Source organism: Suncus etruscus, chromosome 1 (genome assembly GCF_024139225.1).
Source record: "Suncus etruscus isolate mSunEtr1 chromosome 1, mSunEtr1.pri.cur, whole genome shotgun sequence".
In the NCBI taxonomy this organism is placed as follows: domain Eukaryota; kingdom Metazoa; phylum Chordata; class Mammalia; order Eulipotyphla; family Soricidae; genus Suncus; species Suncus etruscus.
In genome coordinates, this window is record NC_064848.1 from 65,277,231 (window position 1) to 65,298,019 (window position 20,789).

Below are 20,789 nucleotides of genomic sequence, written 5' to 3' on the forward strand. Positions count from 1 at the left end.
GTAAACATTCTAATAAACTACCAGGAAAATTTTTCTCATATATTTAATAAAGGGTAGATGTGGATAAAAAGCACTGTACGGGGCCAGAGAGACAGCATGGTAATGCGTTTGCCTTGCATGCAGAAGAACGATGGTTCAAATCCCGGAATCCCATATGGTCCCCCGTGCCTGCCAGGGGCAATTTCTGAGCACAGAGCCAGGAGTAACATCTGAGCGCTGCCAGATATGACCTAAGCCCCCCTCCACCCAAAAAAAATCACCACTTGATTTTTTTCTCCCTGCAGTGTGTTTTGTATTAAAGATAAATGGGGCTATGGCTCAAAAGATCTTAAACAGGATAGTGAGCTCTTCCTATAAAAGGTCTACAATTGTGAAGGTCAATAAGGTTCCTAAGAGCCACATATCACTGCTTAGGTCGGGTCATTAAAATTAAATAAATAACTATACTAGGCACATATGTTTAGTGGCTACTGTATTAAACAGCACAGATGAATAACAATGTCAAGTTCATCACTGCAGAAAATACTAAATAGAAATAATAAATAGCACATATAAACATATGACTTGAAAAAATTGCATATCAAAAATAATGATGACTACCAATTCTGAATTGTGGCTCAACTGTAGCATCTGAAGTACAAAAAAACATAACTATTTTTCATAAACAAAAATTACATACCTTATCAACTAAATGTAAAACATATACAACTTAAAACTATCATATTATAATAGAGATGGCATTTATTTCATAAATGAAACTAATTAAAATATAATGTTTGTAAAAAGACCTCTGCTTTAAAATAAACAGAACTGGAATGTTTTTGTAAATGCCTTTCACACAAGAAGCCCAACTTTCAATCTGGATATTCTATAGTCCTCAAGAACTGCAGGGCGCAGCCATAGTGGCCATGAGCACTGTGGTGGGCATTGTGGTGAACACCACACTGTCAGATCAAATTCCTGAATTCCATTAGTATCTCAAGTAGTAACCTTTCTACTACTAAGCATTAATAGGGAGAGAACCCACCAACCAACAAAATAAAACTTAAGTCAAAATAAAATAATACGGCGCCGAAGGTATAGTATAGATTGCATGCAGGTTCGAATCCCGGCATTCCATAGGGTCCCCCAAGCCTGCCAGGAGTAACCCCTGAGCACTGCTGAGTGTGACCAAAAATGAATAAATAAATAAAATAATCCTTTTTACTAAGATCTACATATATTTTCTTATAGGTATCTCATTTACTTACAAGATCACTTTAAAAATCAGTATTACTTACGAAATTGGGCCATGACAGTTGCTTTGTATATTCTCAAGAACCATTGGAGGTGCAACTTCCTTACAAAGATAATGATGTGCATCTGCAGTTAATCTATAATATCCATCAATTAATGACACAAAGGACAAAGCTTCTCTTAGTGAAAGTAGTTCAATTTCCTAAACAGATAAAAAAAAGAAACAAGTATAATTTTAAAAGCTGCAGGTTCCATTAAAAAATATTTTATACTAGGTTGATAAGCAATTATCCTATATTTTCTTTATATACTCCCAATTATGCGGTTTAAATTAAAATTTTTTTTGTGTGTGTGGTTTTTGGGTCACACCCGGCAGTGCTCAGGGGTTACTCCTGGCTCCATGCTCAGAAATTGCTCCTGGCAGGCACGGGGGACCATATGAAACGCCGGTATTCGAATCGATGACCTTCTGCATGAAAGGCAAACGCCTTACCTCCATGCTATCTCTCCGGCCCTAAATTACAATTTTTATGTCATATTTAAGTCCCTTTTGATTATAGGATCCTCATACCTTTCCAGTTATAGTTCATTCTACATCCACTGTTACGATCATTATATTGTCCATTACCCTTAAATAGACAAATATGCCAGTTACTGTATTTAGAAATCTACAGTCTGATAAAAAGTTTATAATAAGTAGAAATGAATGTTTACTTTTATACAACAAATATATATACTGTTAAAGTTAGCAATAACTAAAACTGAAATAATTTAACGTATTGCTATAGTTATGTCATAAGTAAAGATATAATTAGCCTAAAATTCAATGTCTTATTTAATGTAAAAGTACTAAAGCAAACTACTTCTAAAGTCTAGAATAAAATTAGAAATCCCATTATTTAACTGTATAATATTATAGTTACTTAGTGAGCACAAATAGGTCATAAGTTACGTACATGAATACAGAAATTAGAAAGTAGGAGGAAAAAAACTATTTGATTATATGATTGTTATAGTTGAAAGAAAACAACTAAAGGAAAATAATTCATTTAGATTGCAGCATATCCAAATAGTTTTCATATATACAAAAACATAATATAGGTTATATAAAAAGCCCCATTTATGATATCAGAAAAAGTAATAACTAGGATTCAGTTACCAAAAATTTATAAATTCAGTTTAAAAAAAACTTCAAAATGCTCTTGCAAGTACATAAAAGTTAGGAGCACTGTAACTATCATACTAATGGTAGCTTAAATGTGATCTGTAAGTAGACATGTAATTTACTTAAAAATTTCAGATTAAGATATTTTCCCTTAATATGTTGATATTGTCATGTAACTATAGTGGCTCACACTTTAATGTGGCTTAATCACTCAAACTGTAGATCCATAGATAATGTACGAATCTCCTAAATCTATGTATTATCTGAGATACTTTGGGGGGGAGGCACACATGGTGGTGTGTGGTGGTGCTCAGGGCTTACTCCTGGCTCAGCACTTAGAAATCACCCTGGCAGACTTGGGGGAACCATCTGAGATGCTGAGAATTAAACTCAGTCAGCCACATGCAAATGCCCTATTCACTGCGCTATGGCTCTGCTCCAATGAGATGCTTTTATAAATGTAATTTACTGTAAAAATTGAAGAAACTGAGGCATCACAGTATCAGGGTCATGTCCTGATTATGACTCACGATTGCCATTTCACCCTCCCAATTAGTATCCCACAAAATTCAAGAACATAGTGAAGACTGCAAGACACCCCAACTTAGTTTTGCCCAGTTCTGGTCCCATGAAACTCAGACATCATGGCATTGGGCCCTATTTATGATTCAGAATTGGCATCTCTCATCCTAGGTCAGGATCCCCATGAAGCACAGGAAGTGTACATTTCTTCACTTCTTCATGCTTCACTTCCTTGCACACAGCTGACCTGAGTTTGATCCCTCATATCCCACCTGGTCCCCTGCGCCCACCAGGAATGATTCCTGAATGCAGAGTCAAAAGTAACTCCTGATCATAAGCTGGGTGTTGCCCAAAATACAAAAAAAGGCTACTACCATCCTAATATCAGACAACATAGGCATCCGGTTGAAAAGTTTATAAGATATAGTAAAGGTCATAATTTAGTAATTAAGGGATATGTACGTACATCAGAAAGAACTTACAGTCCAATATTACCTAATGAGGGACCAGCAAAATACTTTAAACACTGCAACAGCACAGTGGGTATGGCATTTGCCTTGCAAACAGCTGACCTGGGTTCAATTCCAGGCATCCCACATAGTCCCCTGAGCCTGCCAGGAGTAATTTCTTTGTGCAGAGCCAGTAATAAAAACCGAGTGCCACTGGGTATGGGCCAAAAACCAAACAAACAAAAATACCTGTTAATAGACTTTAAGAAATATATTAATAACAACACAGTAGTTGGAATTTCAGCAGCACTCTGTAACCTCTTGGAGATCAACTAGAATAAAACTCAGTAAGCAAATACTTACTTTGAAGGAAAAATGGGAAAGGGGTTTAGTAGATATACTTTTCATTCTCAAAAGTCTAAATACACATTATTCTCCAATGTATATGATAGATTCTCTGAAATAAACCACATGTTGGAATACAAAGCATACCTTCATAAAGTCAAAAGAATAGAAACTATCTTTTCAGATCATGCTGCACTGAAAAAAACTTGATCACAAACGAAAATGAAGAAACAATTCAAACACCTGGAAATGAAATAGCTCATTATTGAACAACCAGTGGGTAGACAGAAAATCAAAGAGGAAGTTAAAATATTCCTGGAAACAATCAGGAATGAGGCCACAACCTACCAGACTGTTGTAGAACACAACAAAAGTAGTTTTGAGAGAAAAATTCATACTCATGCAAGCATTCATAAGGAAGGAAGAAAGGGCCCAGATAAATAACTTGACTACACAACTTAAGAAACTAGAAAATGACCAAGAAAATGAATCCAAAGAAGTCAGAAGGAAGGAAATCATAAAACTTAGAACAGGCCAGAAAGATAGTACAGTGGGTAGGGCATTTGCATTGAATGTGGCCAACCTAGGTTCAATACCTGCCACGCTCAAACACACTAGGAGCCAGAAACCCAGAACATCACCAAGTGAGGCCCTCTTTCAAAATAAAATAAAATTTAGAGTAAGGACTGGAAGATAATACAGCAGGTAAGGTATTTTCCTTGCGTGTATCTAAACAAGGTGCAATCCTCAACATCCCAAAAGATTTTGAGCACTGCCAGGAGTAATTTCAAGTGTATAGCAATGAGTAACCCATGAGCATCACTGATAACAAAGACAGAGACACCACATAACAAAAAAGAATTACAGGATGCTTTCATGATAACACAGATGCAAATATCTCAAAAATATACAAATAAACAGAATCCAACAACATAAAACATAACCACGTGGTGTTCATCCCAAGGATATGAGACTGGTTTAAAAAATATGCAAGTCAATAAATGTAATATACCCTATCAATAAAAGAAAATACAAATCACATGATCATATCAATAGTTGAAGAGAAAGTGTTTTTCAAGATCCAACACCCATTCATGATAAAATACAAACACCCTCTCAACAAAATGGCAAATAAAGAAACTTTTCTCAGTATACTCAAACCATTTAGTGCAATCCCACAACAAATGTTACATTAAATAGGGAACAGTAAAAGCATTCCCTCTAAAATAAGAGAAGGCTGTACACTCTCACCACTTCTAGTCTATCGGTACTGAAGTACTTCCCATAGCAATTAATAGAAACAAAGGTACTAAGGGATCAAGATAGCAAAGGAAAAAAGTAAGCTCTCACCATTAGTGGATAACATACTATATTTAGAAAACTCTGAAAATCTACATAAAAGCTTCTAGAAATAATAGACTTTTAGCATGACGGGCTACAAAATTAATATGTAAAATCCATGCCTTTCTTATATGCAAATAATGAAATGAGAGATTAAAAACAGTAACATTCACAATTATGACTCAGAAAATCAAATACCTTGGAAACAGCTTAACTAAAAAGTGAGACTAATTCAAAGAAAAGCATACAACACTATTTCAAGAGATAAAAAAGGACACGAGGAAATGGAAACAAATCCCTTGCTCATGAATTGGGAAGATTAATGCCATCAAAGTGCAATACTCTCTAAAGCATTGTACAAATTCAATCCATTCTGATAGAGATACCCACACATTTTTTTTCAGAGAAATAGATCAAACACTCTCGAAATTCATATAGAACAAATAAACATTCCTGAATAGTTAAAAAAATCCAAAAAAGAATATAGGAGGCATCATTTTCCCAACTTCAAACTATACAAAACATTTGTCAGTAAAATAGCATGGCAGGGGCTAGAGTGATAGCACAGCAATAGGGCATTTGCATGGGACAACCAAGGATGGACCTGGATTTAATTCCTGACCTGAGTTTGATGGTCCACTGAGCCTGCCAGGAGCGATTTCTGAGCTCAAAGCCAGTAGTAACTCCTGAGCGCTGCCAGGTATGCCCCCAAAACCAATAAATAAAATAAAATAAAATAGCATGGTAGTGGCATAAAGACAGATCAGTAAAATAGAGTTAAGTCACCTGAAAGAGACCCTCAGGTTAATCTTTGACAAAAGGAAAAATATATGAAATCTTTTCAACAAGTGGTGCTGGGAAAGCTAGTCATCTACAGACAAAAACAAAAACAAAAACCTCAGACCTCTTTATAATGCCATGCACAAAAGACAAATCAAAATGGATTATATATCAAACTTGAATCCATAAGCTACAAAGAGAAAAATGGAATCAGAACTGTCTATCACATTGAAGCTAAGGATAAAACAACACTAATCAAGCAAGTGGAAAAAAGATAAACAATTGAAATGCCAATAAATTAGGCAGCTTTAACATCTCAAAGAAAACAAACAATACAAAAACAACACAAGAATTAAGAAAAATTATTTACTCGATACATAATTGATAAGGAGTCAGTATCAAAGATATATATAAGGGACTGGTAGAACTTTGCAAGATAAAAACATCCAATCCAGGGCCCGGAGAGATAGCATAGCGGTGTTTGCCTTGCAAGCAGTTGATCCAGGATCAAAGGTGGTTGGTTCGAATCCCGGTGTCCCATATGGTCCCCCGTGCCTGCCAGGAGCTATTTCTGAGCAGACAGCCAGGAGTAACCCCTAAGCACCGCCTGGTGTGGCCCAAAAAACAAAAAAAAAAAAAACAAAAAAAAAAAAAACATCCAATCCCATCAAAAAATGGGGAGGGAGACTGAGCAATAATAGCACAGCATGTAGGGAATTTACCTTGCACACACCCAACCTAAGTTTGATCCCTGGCATCCATATGGTCTCTTGAGTGTGCCAGAAGTTATTTCTGAACACAGAGCCAAGAATAACTCGATTTCTACCAGGTGTGCCCCCCCACCAAATAAAAATAGGGAGACAAGATGAAGAGAAACCTCATTAAAAATACAAATAGTGGGGCTGGAGAGATAGCATGGAGGTAGGGTGTTTGCCTTGCATGCAGAAGGATAGTGATCCGAATCCTTTGCATCTCATTTGGTCCCCTGAGCCTGCCAGAAACGATTTCTGAGCACAGAGCCAGGAGTAACCCACAAGCATCGCTGGGTATGACCCAAAAACCAAAACACAGCAACAACAAAAAATACAAATAGCCAGCTTTTAAACTTCATTTTTGTTCTCAGGCTACCTGTTTCTGAAAAATCTGCTGATGCTTCTAACACTAGTAAAACCGTCTGCTGGAGAGCTGTGGACCTATGTTCCAAAGACAAGAGGCCTCAGCAGCAGACCCTGCAGTTTGGGGACCCAGATGCTCATTGGCAGTGACCGGAAAGAGCAGGATCCAAGGAAAAAGTCAGTGGAGCACCTGCTTTGCATTCTTCTATGCAGCTTCACAATCCTCCTAGTAAAGAAACACCAGCACAAGACATAGAAAACATCACACTACAACTGTGACAATGTGAAAACCACTCAGATCTCCACCATGCTTAGAAAACAAAAATGATAGCTCCAAGGATCCGAAAAGTACCCAACACTTATGTAGCCTCTCAGGTAAGGACTTTAGAAAAGAAATATGGAAGATGTTCACAGAACTCAAAAAAGCATGGAACTAACTGAACCTGCCACAAATAAGAATCATGAAGATCTGTCAGTAGAAATAAGAAAACTTCAAAGTGAAATAACAGGGCTGAAATCTTGGTAGAAGAAATAAAAACCTCATTGGAAAACCTATCCAACAGAGTAAACGGCAGCTGAAGACAAAATCAGTGAGCTGGAAGATGAGATGAATAGCAACTCCATACAACAAAAGAGGTTGAAAAAGAGCCTCAAAGCACACAATCAAATGATGGGAAAAGTCCTCAAAGAATGGAACAGATGAAAACAGAAGTCTATGATAAACTAAACAGAAACAACATAAGAATCAATGCAGTCCAAGAGATACAGAAAGAAAACTCTCACGAAGTACCATAAATCAAGGACATTATTGCAGAGAAACTCATAGAGCAAGCAACTAAACATGCCTGAAGAGTACCAGGCAAAGGAGAACCAAAGAAAAGCACCCCAAGACATATGCTAGTCATAATGATGAATCCCATGATAGGGATGGAGTACTGAAAGCAGCAAGAGCCTCTTTTGCCAAGCCTAGGGAAGACTGTGGGGCTCGGCCTCCCCACCAATAGACTTCCCTCTTCTTCCTCTTGGAACTCCAGGGCTTCTCTGGGACCCGGCCCAGGGTGCCAGCAAGATGGTTCCCAGAGAGCAGCTTAAAGGGGCCCCCAGGTCTTCCCGAAGCCCCACCCTGCACAAATGGGGTGGGAGCAGGCTGCCAAACTCCTGGCCTCCAGCACAACTAGGGAACTAGCTTTCTCTCTCCCACTCCGGGAGAGGAAGGCCTTACTCTCAGGCCTTCCCAAAACCCCACCCTGCAAAATAGGGCTTTTTTGGGAAATTCACTGGCAACTTTCCTCCCACCAATGTCCATTTCCAAACTGCATGGTAAATTATAGTTTAATAGGATACCATATGGTATTATCTATGTTTCCAATATAAATAATGTCAACATTGTATACTTTCCTTACCCCATTGGCTCCATCACCTTCCAAGTTCATGTATAGTCCTTTACTCTCACCCCAATGCCTATTACCCCACATTTAACTATTTTTACCCTCAGTTCTTTGCTCCTTATGAAGCAGCAGATCTATCCTCACTCAAGCCAGCTTCCAGCCAGCTCCTAAAGCAGGGGTCCTCAAACTTTTTAAACAGGGGGCCAGTTCACTGTCCCTCAGACCATTGGAGGGTCTGACTATAGTAAAAACAAAACTTAAAACGAATTCTTATGCACACTGCATATATCTTATTTTGCAATGAAGAAACAAAACAGATTCAAATACAATATGTGGCCCGTGGGCCATAGTTTGAGGACCACTGTCCTAAAGTGAAAAACAAGAATCTTACCCTGAGAAGAAATCAATACTCTGTTCCTATTAATCTACTCCCAGCGGCCTCCTGCCCTCCATCTTCCTTTACTGTGTACCTGTGCTTGCTATCATACTCAGTCTCTGAGAAACCTCAACTCATAGACATTCCTGATATGGGACTGCTAGGAGTCCTTTGCAACAGCCTCCAGGTGGCCAAATCACAAACCAACACCCGGACTCAACACCCTAACCCCCGACTATTTCTTTTTTTCCCATGTTAAATAATTGATTTATTTTGTATGTGCTAGTTATAAGTATGCTGGTAATTAAAAATTCAAATATTTTAATAGAAATATAAAACCTCAAAAATCTATATATTTCATATAAATTTTTTTAATATTTTTTATTTAAACACCTTGGTTACAAACATGATTGTGGTTGGGTTTCAGTCATATAAGATGACACCCCCCCATCACCAGTGTAACATTCCCATCACCAATGATCCAAATATCCCTCCTCCCCTCCCCACCCCTACCTGTACTCTAGACAGGCTTTCTATTTCCCTCATATATTCTCATTGTTAGGACAGTTTGCAATGTAGTTATTTCTCTAACTAAACTCATCACTCTTTGTGGTGAGGTTCATGAGGTCGGCTGTAATGTCCAGCCCTCCTCTCTTTTGTCTCTGAAAATTGTTGAGAAATGTCTTTCATTTTTCTTAAAACCCACAGATGAGTGAGACCATTCTCCATCTTTCTCTCTCTGACTTATTTCACTCAGCATTATAGATTCCAAGTATATCCATGTATAGGAAAATTTCATGACTTCATCTCTCCTGACAGCTGCATAATATTCCATTGTGTACCAAAATGTACCACGGTTTCTTTAGCCATTCTTCTGTTGAAGGGCATCTTGGTTGTTTCCAGAGTTTGCTATGGTAAATAGTGCTGCAATGAATATAGGTATAAGGAAGAGGTTTTTGTATTGTATTTTTGTGTTCCTAGGGTATTTTCCTAGGAGTGGTATATAGCTGGATCGTATGGGAGCTCAATTTACAGTTTTTTTGGAGAAATCTTCCTATTGCTCTCCAGAAGGCATTCCCACCAGCAGTGGATAAGAGTTCCTGTCTCACTGCATCCCCGCCAACACTGCTTGTTCTCATTCTTTGTGATGTGTGCCAATCTCTGTGGTGTGAAGTGGTACCTCATAGTGGTTTTGATTTGCATCTCCCTAATGATTAGTGATGTGGAGCATTTTTTCATGTGTCTTTTGGCCATTTCTATTTCTTCTTTATCAAAGTGTCTGTCCATTTTTTCTCCCCATTTTCTGATGGGATTAGATGTTTTTTTCTTGTAGAGTTCTGTCAGTGCCCAGTAAATTTTGGAGATTAGCCCCTTATATGATGGGTATTGGGTGAATAGTTTCTCCCAATCAGTGGGTAGCTCTTGTATCCTGGGCACTATTTCCTTTGAGGTGCAGAAGCTTTTCAGCTTAATATATTCCCATCTGTTAATCTCTGCTTTCACTTGCTTCGAGAGTGCAGTTTCCTCCTTGAAGATGCCTTTAGTCTCAATGTCATGGTGTGTTATACCTACGTGTTGTTCTATATACCTTATGGTTTCAGGTCTGATATCGAGGTCTTTAATCCATTTGGATTTTACCTTCACACATGATGTTAGCTGACCCCAAACTATTTCTAAAGACATAAAACGGACATGCGTTTCTCCTTTGTATATCTTAGATGCATTCTCTTAACATCTATAACTCTTTTTGAATATCATCTTATATAGTGACAATTTTGCCCACTGTTTATTGTCTGTTTTTTTCTCCCCTTTGGTATCTGTTCAATAAGGAATTCTGATAAAAGAGTCTCTCTGTATAGAATTCATGTAATACCTTGTGGCATTGATCCTCTTTTGCATAGGCACATTAAAATGGGAAAATATTACATGATACAAACAAGTTCTTATCTAATGGAGATGGGAACACAAATTTTGTAATGCAGCTAGGCCTTATACCCTGAACATTGGCATAATAACTTGGCTCAGCCCTCAGAAGAATGAGCCTTGCCTATACACCCCTGAACCATGGATACAATCTCTGAAAACAACCACAGTTTTCTATAATATTACCAGAAAGTAAACCTCTGCCAGGGAAGACCCTACCACTGCTCTGGCATTGACTCACTCCAAAGATTGCTCTCTTAACACCCAGATTACTTATCAACAACAACAACAACCTGCTTTCAGGGCTGGTGTCTCCTCATCTAATGGTGAAGTGAAACTAGAGGACGCTCCACATCAACCTGACTTGATGAAGAAAATGCGCAAAAACCAGAATCTTTAACTACAGGAACCTGGCACCAGCAACAGCTAATGTGCAAAAAAGTTTCACTGGGACCATGGAGAATGACTCAGGGGTTGGGCAGCCTGGAATGCCTGGAGCCCAGAGTTGGTCTTATGTCAGAAAACTTCAGGGGTGAGGCTTCCTTGTAATTAGGCCTAGGCTTTTTCTCCATTTTCCCCATCTTTTGCTGGGCCTATGCAAACAATGGTGATTGCCACTCTCACACTGTTACTACTGTATTTTTTTAATGCTTAGCCTTTAAGAAAAAAAGAAACAAAAACAGGTTACTAAACTTATATATATATATATATATATAACTGTAGTAAAATGCCTATGTGTCTCGAATTCTGGCAGGGGATGGGAAGGAGGATGGGGGGCATTGGTGGTGGGAATATTGCACTGGTGAAGGGGAATGTTCTGTATGACTGAAAACCAGCTACAATCACGTTTGTAATCCTGGTGCTTAAATAAAAATTTATATTAAAAAAAGATAAAAAAATAAGAAAGCAGCAAGATCAAAAAGAGATATTACATTTAAAGGAGTATTCCTAAGACTTACATTTGTCATCAGAAAACCCAAAAGGCCAAAAGGCAATGGGAGGATATAGTAATGAAACTCAATGAAATTAATGCATCATCAAGAGTACTTCATCCAGGGCAGAGTGGTGGCACGAAGTGGTAAGGTGTCTGCCTTGCTGGCGCTAGCCTAGGATGGACCTGGGTTCGATCCCCTAGCTTCTTATAAGGTCCCTCAAGCCAGGAGCAATTTCTGAGTGCATAGCCAGGAGTAACCCCTGAGTGTCACCAGATGTGGCAAAAAAAAAAAAAAAAAAAGAAAAGTACTTCATCCAGGCAGACTTACATTCAGGTTTGAAGGTAGGATACATATCTTCAGGAATAAACAGCAGCTTAGAAACTTTATAGACTCAAAACCAGTCTTTCAGGGATAATTTTCCAGTGTATGACCCCAAACATAGGTACTAAGTACTTCACAGGGCACAGATACCTGCCAGGCACCCTAAGAAACATGACATGGGGAAAACGCAGTTCTTGCCTCTGGAGGAACTTGAAGCTGAAGTCCTAAAATCTAAGAGCTTGCCAGTCAGAAAGTGACTAAGGCAGTCTTCATCCTTTGGAGCTATTGTGGACAGGATCATCTGGAAACTTAGTCAAGATAACCAAGACTAGATTTGGCTGAAAATTCTTTTGAGGCTCCAAGTTTGATACAAAGAGAACTGACCTAATTTGCGATGTAGAGTCAAGGTGAAACCTCAAGGGCAAGAAAAGAACTAGAAGAACTTCTCTCTGTGCTATCTTTTAAAAATCAACAGGGAATGGGAAGCCAGTTACTATACTCACTTAAAACTAAGCTAAGGTCTGGCCACTGCCTTCATGCCTAGTGCTGGTCACTTAAAAGCAAGTAACATGGGCTCTCTGCCTTCCCCACTGCTCATATTTAATGCAATTCCTCTAAGGATACCAATGACACATTCTTCAAAAAAGTAGATTAAATACTCCTGCAATTTATCTGGAACAATAAACACCCACAAATAGCTAAAGCAACGAGGAAAAAGAAGACTGGAGGCATCACTTTCCCCTATTTAAAATTGTATTACAAAAAAATTGTATTACAAAGCAATAGCCATTAAAACAGCATGGTATTGGATAAAAATAGATCCTCAGATCAATGTAAAAGATTTGTGTATTCAGAGAATGTTTCCCAGATATATTATCAATTAATCCTTGATAAAGGGGCAAGAAATGCAGAAAGAGCAAGAAAAGCCTCTTCAACAAGTAGTATTGGAACAACTAGATGGCCACATGAAAAAAAGTGAACTTAGACTTCCATGTAACACCATGCACAAAGGTCAAATCAAAATAGATGAAAGACCTTGGTATTAATACTGGAATCATAAGGTATATAGAAGACATCATAAGTAAAACATTCCATGACACTGACACTAAAGGCTTCTTTAAGCACTGTCCAAATAGCAAGTAAAAGCAGAGATAAACAAATGGAACTAAATTAAACTTTAAAACTTCTGTGTCTCAAAGGAAACAGTGAATAGAATACAAGGGCCATGCACAAAATAGGAGAAACTATTCTCCCAATATCCATCAGATAAGGGCTAACATCTAAGATATACAAGGAACTGACAGGACTTAATAACAAAAAAAAAATCTAACTCTATCAAAAAATTGGAAGAAACGAAGAAACACTTCCTCAAAGAAGAAACACAAATGGCCAAAAGACACATGAAAAAATGCTCCACATCACTAATCATCACAGAGATGCAAATCAAAACAAAAATGAGGTACCATCTCATGCCACAGAGACTGGCACACATTACAAAGAACAAGAACAATCAGTGCTGGCTGGGATGTGGGAGAAAGGAACTCTCATTCACTGCTGGTGGGAATGCTGTCTAGTCCAGCCTTTCTAGAAAATAATATAAAGACTCCTCAAAACACTGGAAATTGAGCTCCTATATGATCCAGCTATACCAACCACTCCTAGGGATATACCCTAGGAACACAAAAATGCAATACAAAAATGCCTCTGCATGCCTATGTTCATTGTTGCATCATTTACAATAGCCAGAATCTGGAAGCAACCCAAATGTCCGACAACAGATGAGTGGCTAAAGAAACTTGGTACATATTCACAATGGAATACTAGGCAGCTGTTAGGAAAAATGGAGTCATGAAATTTTCCTATACATAGATGGACACGGAAACTATTATGCTGAATAAAATGAGTCAGAGGGGGAGTGACAGACACAGAAGAGTTTCACTCCTCTGTGGAATATAGAAAAAATAAAAGACAGTATGGTAATAAAACCCAGAGACAATAAAGATGGGGTTTGAAGGGACGAGGCCATGATATGAAGCTTACCACACAGATTGGTAAATGCAGTTAGAGAAATAATTACACCAACAACTATCATGACAATGGTAATGAGTGAGAGAAATAGAATGCCTGTCTTAAAGGGATGGGAAAAGAGGAAGCTGGGGAACACTGATAATGAGAAGGTTGCAATGGTGAAGAAGGTGTACTTTTTTATGACTGAAACCCTACTACAAACATGTTTGTAATCATAGTGCTTAAATAACGATAATAATTTAAAATAAAATAAATCTAGAAATTAGTAAAAAGAAAAAGAAAAGAATAGAAACATAAATTCTACAAATTGAGCATCTATTTGATACTGAACCTTCACTTTTTTGAGTATACCCCAACACCCCAAAAACAAAATATAGAAAAGATATTTGCTCTCCCATGTCTTTGCAGCACTATCCACAGTAGTAAAAATCTGAAAACAGGTTGAGTGTTCGAGAATGACTGGATAACAAAAATATGGTACATAGAAACAATGAAAGTCATGAAATTTGCTGACATGGATGAAAAACATTTTTTCACTGGAATAGAGAGCTTTGATCACCATAAAATAGGAGAAATATACAATGTTTAGAATGATTGTAAAAGGTAGATATAATTTTTATAAGTTTACTAAAATGACAATATGTGCTTTGAGCTATCCTTCAAAATTTAAATCAAAATGGTTACAAGAAAACTTTGATACTAAGATCTTGAAAAACTTATTTCTGATAACTCTAAGATTTAACCATTAATAAATTATTAAGCAAACTTACCAGATTTTTCCCATCTTGCTTATGGATAGTTACAATTCTGCTTTCATTTGAGCTTTCTTGGCTTGCCTGTTTAATACTGACATCAATAATATCAGGAAAATCACAATATAACTGTAAATCCTGTAATTAAAAAAATTTAAATTTAATAAAAGTAGAATTTATGGAAGGATAAGAAGACTAATGTTAAGATAACATCCAAATTCCTCAAATAAAATGTATTAATATCAATAGATAAACATTAATTGGATCCCTACCCCATAAGCTAATCTAGAGAATATACCATATCTTTCTTGACTTAAAAATTAGTTTAAAATGACTAAAAAATTAAAGGGTATCAGGAACCTAGTAAATAAATTAAAAATTTTGGGGGGGGGTCACATCCAGCAGTGCTCAGGGGTCAACCCTGGCTCTACGCTCAGAAATCGCTCCTGGCGGGCTCGAGGGACCATATGGGACACCGGGATTTGAACCACTGTCCTTCTTCATGAAAGGCAAACACCTTACCTCTGTGCTATCTCTCTGGCCCCTACATTTAATTTCAACTAATTAAAAGTTAGTTTAAATGACTTAAGATATTAAAGGGTAACAGGAATCTAAGTATATTATAGAAACCTTTATCAAATCAAAATTAATAGGAAAAATGGGAAGAAATAAATAAATAAATACTTCCTAAAAGAAGATTACATAAATGACCAAAAGACACATAAAAAATACTCCACATCACTAATCATCAGGGAGATGTAAATTAAAACAACAATGAGTAATGAGATACCATCTCATGCCTCAGAGACCGACACACATCACAAAGAACAAGAACAATCAGTACTGGCTGGGATGTGGGGAGAAAGGAACTTCCATTCATAGCTTTTGGGAATGCCATCCAATCTAGTCCAGCATTTCTGGAAAACAATAGGGGGATTCCTCAAAAAAACTGGAAATTGAGCTCCCACATGAACCAGCTATACTACTCCTAGGTATATACCCTAGGGACACAAAAACACAATACAAAAATGTCTGTGTCATTGTAGCACTATTTATAATAGCCAGAATCTGGAAACAACCCAGGTGCCCAACAACAGATGAGTGGCTAAAGTAACTATGGTACATATATACAATGGAATACTATGCAATTTTCAGGAAAAAAATAAAGTCATGAAATTTTCCTATAAATGGATGAACATGGAAACTATTATGCTGAGTGAAATAAGTTAGAGGGCAAGGGATAGACACGGAATAGTCTTACTCATCTATAGATTTTAAGAAAAATTAAAGACATTATTGTAATAACATCCAGAGACATTAGAGATGAGGGTTGAAAGGATGGACATGATATTAAGTTACCACTTAAGGTACCACTCTTTTGAGTGGTGAGTGCAGTTGGAGAAATAACTACACTAACAACCATCATGACAATGGTAGTGGGTGAGAAAAGTAGTATGCCTGTCTTGAATGCAGGCAAGGATCTGGGATAAGGGATAGGGGGAGCATTGGTGATGGGAAGGTTATACTGGTAAAGAGGGGGTATTCATTTCTTATAATTTAAATGCAACTACAAACATGTTCTAATCATGGTGTTTAAATACAGGTACTATTGTAGGATAAAAAAAATTAATAGAAACTATTCCCAAAAAAATAAAACTTAGCGAAGAATTTAAATAACATCTGATAATAGTTTAAAAATAATGTAAATATTAACAAATTATAGCATATAATACAAACTGGATAAAAACAAAATTATTTAGCAAGTATATATTATCATAAGTCCAAGTAAAATAAAAATCTAATTAAATTTTATAATTGTCTAATATTATTAAAATTTATAAAAGCATAACAGAAAAACAAAATTTAAAAAATAATTTTTAGAATAAGTATTTTCTTAACATATTCAAAAATAAAAAGCATTAATAATTACTTTGTAATAAATATTAAAATAAATTAATAATAAAAATATTCAAAAGACCCTGATGGTATTACATTGTTCAATACTTCTACCAAATAAATAATTGCAAATACTATATTTAATATATATTAATATACTAATTTATACTAATGTAAATTTGCTTAAATTGTCATATTACTTAAAATAATAAAAAATGAGAACATATCATTAAGGATTACCTGTTCTTTCAGTGTCTCACTTTCTTTATGTTTCCCTCTTGACCACTGAATTCCACCGTTTCCAGTTATTATAATGGTTGCAAAAATCTCCTCACCTGAAGGACCTCTTCCCGGTTCTTTTACTTCAAATTGTTCTGTGTAGAAGCCAGACTGAAGAGTTTCCAAATTTATAAGATACTTAAGTTTCAAGTTTCTGGCAGTGGCTTTGCACTGGCTGAACTGCTGAATAAATCTTCTAAATCTATACCTTATTCGCTTCCTTGTCAAAATATGATAGTCTTGAATCTTTGCTCGCACACATTTTGGTAAAAAAGTCTTGTAGCTAAGGATAAAGAAAAAGTGCACACACAGAAAAGCAAAACAAATTGAGAAGTTTTTATTTAAAAGAGAAGTTACCATTTTCCTCAAGCAGAGAAAGGAAACAACCATCAATAGAGTATAAAACCTAAAACTTGACATATACACAAATTCCAAAATTACCATAAATGTTTACAAGATATTAATTAACTATCCTTAATAAAACAAAAGCATAGTTCAGTCAATAATGGAATTTCTAAAAGTTTGTTTTCAAATTTCAACCAAGCTGCAAAAGAAAATAATTTTCCCGATATTCCCGATATTCTGGGTCTGGACTGATACCTCTGAGGCATTCTCAGAATGAGTAGGGGCAGATTCCTCTTTTGGCATGAATGACAACAGCCCAGTGCCACACCTTACACCCTCTAAAGAAAAGGATCAGCTCCAAGACTCAATAATAAACTCAAATAATATGAGAAGCTGAACCTTCTTGGGTGGGACTGGACTATGAATGGAAACTCTGGGACTATTTTCAGAATGGGTTTGGGCCAAGCCTCCACTCTGTCCTGTTACCCTACCCCAACTTCCTGCCTATCTCACTTGGAGAGTGAGACCTCTCACAGCTGGGACAGGTCTATGGTTGGTAATTAAGAGTGGCCTGGGGGAGGGGGAAGGGGGAGATGCAGCAAGGGGTGAGAGGCAGAGGCAGCAAGATAGATGGAGGGCAGCTGAAGGAGGCTGCTCAAAAAGCTTAGTTTAAAGGCCATGTGAGGATTATGCACATGGTGGTTAGGGCCTTGTACTAAGGCTAATGTCTCCCGAAACTTCATCTGACTGCCTGTGGGTCATTTCTTCGCCATCACCCTGAATCAACAGACTTGGGAGCTTAAGGGGCTGCCAGTGCCGGGCCAGACAAGGCCAAGAAAGGGCCCACCATCAATCCACTCTATACACTACTGGGACTGTATAATTAATAATTAATGCAACACATCCTACCACACAGGAGTCTCCACTCACACCTAACATCTTCCTGGCAGAAAAACAGCCCAGCTCCCCTACTAGGCTTCAAAATAAAATATTGAACACAGATAACTTCCCAGGTAGATTGGTCCAAAATGATAACTAGAATTCTCAAAACTGTTAAGGGCAGATACCCTTCCTGCAAGAATCCTAGCAGCCCAGTGCCACAACCTACACACTGACGGAAATGGCCCAGTTCCAATGAGTTAACCTAATCACACTGTCAAGCCACCAAATTTGTTTCAAATCTATAAATCCTAGACCATGTACCACATGTGGCTGTGCAACATCTCAGTATTAAATAAATAAGTCTCTATCTAAACACCATGGTTTACAAAGTGGCTCCTGATACAGCTATTTCTGGCATTCAATGTTCCAACACCTATCACATGACCAATGTAATATTCCCTCCACCACTGTCCCTAGTTTCCCACCTTCCACAAGCCTGCCTTTTGGGAGGTACAAAAAATTATTTAGTGCTGCTTGTTACAACTAATTGTTAATAGAATTAAAAAGAAACTTCATTAAAAGAAAATTTGTAGCAGATAGGCTCCAGGGGCTCAAGCACACAGTACACACATGCATATGTTGCCCAAATCTCCCCTCTTGAGATGTGGACTTTCCATTCTATGTTGTATATGGAGGCTCTCTTCACCTTCCTGGAATTCTTTCTTGAGCATGTTACTTTATACCTTTCTTCTCCTCTCCTTCTTCTTCCTTGGTAACTTATAACAAAGCCTTTTTGTTTGTTTGTTTTTATTTTGTTTTGGGGTCACACCTGGTGCTACTCAGGGGTTACTCCTAGCTATGAGTTCAGAAATTGCTCCTGGCTTGGGGGACCATATGCCATATGAGACACCAGGGGATTGAACCTAGGCTAGCAAGGAAGGCAAACACCTAACTGCTTGTGCCACAACTCTGGCCCCACAAAGCCTATTTTTATTTAAACAATTTTTGTGAAAAATTGTCCATATTTGCAGTAGGGTCAGTATGTTATTGTCTGAATACTTATGAAGCTGTTTGTTGCTAATTGAGCATTCTGTTGTTAGTTTTATTTATTGAACTTAGATGGGCTTTACAATAATTTCACATCTAATTTGGTGCATTTCTTCTGGGATGTCAGCATTGAAAAATATGGAGGACAACATCTCCAAATTTTATAGTATTGTCATTACTATAGAATCACAGGAAATCGGGGCCGGTGAGGTGGCGCTAGAGGTAAGGTGTCTGCCTTGCAAGGGCTAGCTAACAAAGGACCTCGGTTCGATCCCCTGGTGTCCCATATGGTCCCCCCAAGCCAGGGGCAATTTCTGAGCGCTTAGCCAGGAGTAACCCCTGAGCATCAAATGGGTGTGGCCAAAAAAAAAACAAAAAACAAAAAAAAGAATCACAGGAAATCTAATGGGAAAATTTATTTAATAATCTACCAAGCTCATTGGGCCTAAAAAGTAACAGAATGCTCAATTAGCACCAATCAGAGCCCAGTAAATCCTTACAATGAATTTAGTAAAACTATGGAGAGATTAGATTAAAAACAACTACTTCAAATTAATCCTCATTGAATTAAGTTTTGATAATTCCATTAGCCCCTGTGTTTTAACAAACAAGATGAGGTAAATTTGTGCCTGTAAGGCACAGGCTATGCTGGTGGGTGGTAAACTGGGTGAAGGAAAGATCACACTGGTAGTGGGACTGGTGTTTGAACATTTAATGACTGAAAAGATTATTATGAACAACTTGGCAAATTACAGTATTAAAAGAAAATTAAAAAATAAATACAAGTTTGTTTTCCCTGATTGTTTCATACACAACTGGTGGGGAGAGGGGAACAGGGTACTGTGTTGTAAATATTTCCTATAAATGCTATATTCCAAAAACTTGTGTGAATTCTTAAAATTATATGTTTTGTTGGCTACTACTGTTATTAATTAGGAAAATCTAAAACTTCTAGATATATTAGTCTTTAGGCAATCTTAAAGTCTTTGAACTCAGTTACTTTCTTCTTTTACTTTTTGAGAAAAGGCAGTGTTTGAGCCACAGCTGTCAGCGTTCAGGGTTACTTTTTGCTCTGTGCTCAAGGATCACTTCTGGCAGTGGCCAGGGGAACAGAAGTACTGCAGGGATCAAACCAGGTAACAACCTACATGCAAGGCAAGTGCTCCTGTATTTTCCTTCCAGCCCCAGTAGTTCCTTTCTAATAAGAATAAATATATTTAAAAATACTCTGGCTCTTTTGTAGTTTATTCTCTAGGTAAAATGCTCAGAAGAAATAAAGAAATAATTTGCCTTCTATTCAAATGTCTGGTAAATGAAGATGTAAAGGGGCTACAAGACATACAATGTACATATGACAGTGCACATTTCCTGATACCTACTCATACCCAGTAATCTCTTACTCATTCTATATCTCAAGTCAAATGTCAAATAAAAACAAACTTTCTGAACTTCTATATCAGATGCCTCTTCCTGTGTTCTGATAGTCTTATGTGCTAATATTATGTGTTCAGTAATATCAGTTACTGTACTGTTTTAGTACTTGAGCAATTACAATATTATAGCTAATTTTGACAAAAAGCTGTATGTTACATTTTAAATATTACATTAAAAGTGCCATAGAAATGAAGTAATAGACAGCTCATAACGCTCCCCCTCTACCAGTG

General features: G+C 37.2%; 1 protein-coding gene across 1 annotated transcript in view; it reads right to left on the reverse strand.

Moving 5' to 3' along the window:
- The window catches only part of JAK2 (Janus kinase 2), a 161,089-nt gene that overhangs the window by 57,724 nt on the left and 82,576 nt on the right, over nt 1-20,789 (reverse strand). Inside the window, exons 6-8 of the mRNA XM_049774261.1 lie at nt 16,813-17,134; nt 14,695-14,814; nt 1,281-1,438 (exon numbers count right to left, since the gene is read on the reverse strand). Of these exons, the coding sequence (XP_049630218.1) occupies nt 1,281-1,438; nt 14,695-14,814; nt 16,813-17,134 (600 nt within the window). The remainder of the gene's footprint in view (nt 1-1,280; nt 1,439-14,694; nt 14,815-16,812; nt 17,135-20,789) is intronic.